Consider the following 5,579-nt stretch of genomic DNA (forward strand, 5'->3'; position numbering starts at 1 on the left):
CCGCGGTCTTAGAGTGAAGACTATTGTCTTTAAGTGCTTAAGCAACTTAGAGTTAAGGGTCAATTTGTCTAAATTAATATAAGAGTATCTAGATCATATAAGGATATGGTCTAGTAATGATCTTATAAACTGCATAATTGTGTATATGTTTAAGATAAGAATGGTCATGAGACCTACTATAGTGTTCAATGCTTAAAGACCATGTTACTTCCATTATAGCACTACAATATTAAAATGACAACCCTACATATGCTATTGCAGGGTACAGTAGCGATCAATAGAAGTCTAGTGGCCCTTAACTTCATAGCAGGTAACACTACTAGCCTTGAAACTGCATTGTTGCAGTACTGAGTAGTGACAATTCTTTCCAAGTCCAACAAAATGCACCATATATTTATGGTGCACATATCTATCTACAAGTCAATATGGTGCAGTGGTCTAAATGGTGGTTGAATGTGGTAGTGCTAGAGGTTGCTGGTTCAATCCTAGCAGGTATCTTTTTTTTTCCTTCGCATATCCGCTAATCATTGTATTGCTGTACATCACCATGCTAGAGACTAACTATGTCTGATATGATCCAACTAAAAACTGAGCTATAGTCTTTTATAGCATGAGCTTCTAGCATGTACTTGGCTCTGGTCTTGATTCTGGTCTTGGAATGGTCTTGGTGGTCTTGGCCAAGACCACCCACCTGGCTTGGCCAAGACCAACGGTCTTGACCAAGTCCATTGGTCTTGATGTACTTGGAGTACTTGGTGGTCTTGGAGTACTTGACCAAGTACCCCAAGACCACATTCAAGACCATGACATTTTGCTGATGTATGGCGAGGGCGAGCGCGCTTTCCGACGGCTACAAGAGGAGATCCTGCGTCGAATCCCGGACCAGAGCCTCTTTGCATGGAGCAATATGTATAGCGGCTATGTGAAACCCAAGGCCCTTATCACTAGCCCATCCAAACAACACTGGCAAACCGGATACTTCTGCTGCGAAACGTATCGGGACACGAATTGCTTATTTGGCTCGTCTCCTGAAGCGTTCATGGCTGCCGGGGACATAGTGACGCGCTCGCTGGCCCGAAGGGGTAGGTGGCGCGTCACGAGAGGGAAACGGAGAGGTTCGCTCGAGGTACTGACAGGTTATGAGAGTCTCGATTGAACACTGGAGTTTGTACATACAGATCTCGGTTTATATACGGTTCACGGGCGCTATAACAGCTCTAAGGTTCGGGAACACACGGTACAGATAAGAGTTAGATAGGAGAAGCTAGGATTAGGAAGGGGCCAATCCCGAAGCACAACGTCGATCAGGTACGGAGGGGGAGAAGAGAAGTAGCGCGCGACGCGGGCGCTACATACGCCCTCCTGGACGACCGCGCTGGTGCGGGGGCGGGGCGTCCATGTTCAGGATGCGTTCGCGTTGCCCTCGGTCGCGACGAGGTTGAATTCCATGGCCGCGTCCTCCCCATCCGCGTGAGCGGTCTCGGAAGTGAAGTCCGGGACGTTGAGGAGTTGAGAAAGGCCGATGTCCGCCCCCGGGGAACCTGCGTTCAAGGGAGACCCCGCCTCGAAACCCAGGTCGAGACCTGCTTGGTTTTGGAGGTCGAGGGTAGTGGCCAGGGCCGAAGCGACCTTGCGCATGGCCGAGGAGTGGGCCCCAAGACGGGCCATGCTCTTGTGACGAGCCTCGCGCCCTTCGTACTGACGGCGAGACTTCTCGACGCGGCCGGACTCGCGCATGGTGGCGTCAGCCTTGAGCCTCTCCAAGAGCTGTCGCTCTTCGCGGGAGAGCTTGAACCGGTCTTCTAATTTCTCCTCACGTAGGAGCGTGGGATAGAGGAGCTCGGCGGGAGGGGGAGGGCGCGTGGTGAGTATTATAGCGCCCGAGTTGGGATCGACCGACGAGAACCCGTACAGGCTGTGCGCGTCCTCGTTCCAGATTGCCACGAACGTGTCTATACCGGCCGGTATCGAGTGCTCGGCGAAATCGAAACTCTTGCCCCCGCTGACCAGCTCCCGCAAGTGAGTCTCGTGCTCGAGGTACAAGCGGAGGAGTTGAGCAGGATAGACGTGGATCCCGGAAAGGTGGGCGGAAGTGAGGAGTAGGTCCCTGCCCGGGCAGAGGGTCGAGTGGACGTGCATGGTGAGCGGTGTTGGCCTGGTGGTTGGGACGGCGGCATCGGCGTCGACGGGAGGAGCGGGTAGATGGCGGATGATCGAGAACAGGGGGCTGGGGTAAAGAAAGCGGTGAGTCGACGTACCTATTATACTCCTGGCAGACATGGCTGATAAGGCTCTGCAGGAATACGTCGACATGACCCGAAAAGATCTGCGGGTCGTCAGGCGGTGGTGTCCCCGAGCCCTCAGGGAGCTGATTGACTGACTCTAGTCCTAACGCCTCCAGGTACATTCTTAACGCACCTAACGGTTCAGCCGTTCGATAAGGGATCCAAGTCCTGTCCCCTGACTTCCATTCGGCCTCAAAAATCGCGTCAGTTCCTTTACCGACGTGTCCGACAATTTTACTAACAGCCCACTCGTTTTCAGGGTCCTCAATCTCGAATACCTGGGTGTCCAGGCGGCCAGGAAAGAGCTGTTCGTCATTGGGCTCGTGAATACAGAGCAAAGAGGCGTGAAAAACATCATGGATACCTCGCCGCTTCAGGCTGGGAGGCAGCTCTACTCGGAACGAGGAGTTATGGTAGTCGCATACAATGCGGTACGGCCCGATATATTTCGGAGCAAGCTTACGAGCCAGACCCTTAGGTAGAGAAATGTTCTTAGTAGAGATATAGACCAGGTCCCCTTCCGAGAATGGGGCCGGCCTCCGCCGGCGGTTAGCATCACGGACATGTTTAGTCCTGGCCGCGATCACACTATCATGCGCCGCCATGATGGCTGACTTGACTTTTTGCGCATAGATTCGTACCCCAGGGTACTCGTTCTTTGCGGGGGCGATCCCAAATCATTGGACGGGGCATGCGGCCCATATTGAGGAAGAATGGAGCAAAACCGGTGGCATCCGATCGAGCCATGTTAATGGCGAACTCGATTCCCGGCAAACGAGCCACCCAGTCCCTTTGATCGGGTTTGATGCATTGCCTTAGCATCTGGGATACGGTGCGGTTTGCACGCTCCGTGGAACCGTCAGACTCTGGGTGGTAAGCACTAGACATCCGCAATTCCACACCAATAAGCTTGTGCAGGTGTGACCAGAAGGTACTGGTGAACAACACGTCCCGATCGCTGATAATAGCCTTAGGTAGCCCATGTAACTTATAGACTTCTGAGAAAACAAGCTCAGCGACATCTCGTGCGCAATAAGTCGTCTTAGAGGGGATCAGATGGACCATTCCTGTCAAGAGGTCGATCACAGTGGTGATCGAATCATAGGTACTATCTCTGTCCTTAGACTCAGGAAGGGGTCCCACAAAATCCATTCCGATCGCCTCCCAGGGCGCCGCAGGAACTGGTAACGGGTTGAGGAGACCATACGGCTTCTGGTTAGCTGGCTTGCTGCGCTTGCAAGTCATGCACGAGTCGCAGTAAGACTGTACGTCTGGGAGGAGAGTTTTCCACCATACGTGGTCGCAAAGGAGGTCGGCAGTCTTTTTTGGTCCCAGGTGAGCGAGAAGAGAGTGCGCGTGTGAGATCACAATCTCCCGGGCATTGTGCCCATTGACTAGGACGTGGGGGATACACAGTAGCTCACGTCCTCGTTCCCTGAGAAAGACTAGACCGTCAGAGACACGAAAATTCTTGTACTGATGGGGGTTCTTGACGATCGGCGCAAAAAATGCGTCTTCAGCGTATCTGTTGTGTAACGCGCCCTCCAGGTGAATGCCGTCTTGAGAACTGGCAATGTGGTCCAGGAGCTGAGCTTCCGAACGTTCTGCATGCTTGGCGGGCTGAGCTGGGGTACTGCTGTCCTGCGGGGTCGGAGATGGTGGTGTGCCGTCCGCCTGTTCAGCGGATTTGGTGGCCGTTTTGGTGCTGGGTGTGCTGGGAGAAGTTAGCTGGGCACCCGCGCCCTCCTGTCGTTCTGCGCGAGGTGGGTGGAGAACGACACGCTTGATGCGAGCGGCGAATTCTTTGGAGGTTTCGGGACGCCCGGTTTCAGGCGCTGGCGTTGACAGCTTCTCCCGCTGTTGTTGGCGTGGCCGTTGCCTTTTCGGCAGTGCAGGCGTCTCCCGCTGGTTGCCAGCAGACTCCTCAGAGTGGGTGACGCTGTTTAGGCCCATATTCACCGTCTTGCTTGTCCTCCAGACTGTGTTTCCGACTGTCGACACCGCGTCGGGAGATGAGCGCGAACTCAGAATGCGATCACGTGGTCGTCGAAGCGCTCGGCTTCACCGCGACGCGCCCTCCAGCCTCGACCCGACCGTGCTTGCAATACCTTCATTGCGGCCTCGAGCGGCGGTTTTTAGTCTTTCCGAACGCCTAGGGCTTGTGTCTGATAGGGCGGTGGCTGCATGCCCTTCCAGGTCGACTAGGAGGGGCACAGAGACCGCGTTGGTAGAGAGCGTAATAGGTACGTTCGCTGTGTCGTCATGCTGAGTGTATTCTGACGGCGCCTGCACCGTGCCCGGTTGGTCATTTGAGTAGATTCTGGATAGTGCATCAGCCAAGACGTTGTCCACTCCTAGTACGTACTCGATCCTAAAATCGTACTCGGATATCTTCTCCAGCCAGCATGCTTGCCGCCCGGACAGATTCCGCTGGTTGAGCAGATGTACTAACCCTTTGTGGTCTGTTACCCAGGTAAACGAGCATCCGAGCAGGATGTCTCGGTGTCGTAACATGGATTCTACCCCGGCGAGCATTTCGATTTCGTATACGGGGTGGTTCTGCTGAGCTGACGACAGCTTAGCAGAGAAGAATGCAGCCACGCGCGCGTTCCGGAAGTTGTCTCCTTGACATACCACACCAGCAATTCCGAGTCCGCCATGCGAACCATCTGTTACAAGCCAAATGGGAGCCGCGCCCTTGGAGTAGTCCAACGGTATACGGCAGTGTTCGCGGTGAGCGTGCACAAGCCGCTTGATTTCGTCAAACGCGCGCTGGTGAGTAAAGTCCCATTTGAATGAGGTGTTTGCCCCCGTCATTGAAGCCAATATCCCCATAGGAATTCGTACTGTAGCAATGTCATCTGCCAGATATCCTACCGACCCAAGGAAGCCGCGAAGTAGTTCCTTCGATGTCGGCACTTTCCAGTTGAGTACGCTATCCACTTTGTCCGGATCCATCCTAATGCCTCGGTCGTCCACGATGCGCCCTAGGATCTTCATTTCATTGCACAGAAATTTCAATTTAGTAGCACTCAGAAACAGTTGCTCACGCTTCAGTATGTCTACGACGATTTTGACGTGTTTGACGTGGTCTGATAGGGTATCCGAGTAGATCACAATGTCATCTAGATAGACGTCAAGAAACACCCCAATGTATGGGCCGAAGATGTAGTTCATCAAGCTCTGGTACGTTGCGACAGCGTTGCAGTCTCCCTGCTGCAAAACAAGGCTGACCATGTTTCCATCAGGTGTAGTCATCGCTGTACGTTCCACATGTTCGGGTTCCACCCGAAT

The 5,579-nt window shown here is 53.6% G+C and overlaps 1 protein-coding gene across 1 annotated transcript; it reads right to left on the reverse strand.

The window, feature by feature from the left end:
* Positions 1-3,566: 3,566 nt before the first annotated feature.
* On the reverse strand, positions 3,567-4,238 carry DICSQDRAFT_67393 (uncharacterized protein; the record flags this gene model as incomplete). The annotated part of the gene is made up of 1 exon (XM_007368929.1): positions 3,567-4,238. A coding segment is annotated over one exon (672 nt), but the record flags the coding sequence as incomplete, so codon positions are not given.
* Between the last annotated feature and the right edge of the window lie 1,341 nt (positions 4,239-5,579).

The sequence above is a fragment of the Dichomitus squalens genome, assembly GCF_000275845.1.
Source record: "Dichomitus squalens LYAD-421 SS1 unplaced genomic scaffold DICSQscaffold_41, whole genome shotgun sequence".
Classification (NCBI taxonomy): domain Eukaryota; kingdom Fungi; phylum Basidiomycota; class Agaricomycetes; order Polyporales; family Polyporaceae; genus Dichomitus; species Dichomitus squalens.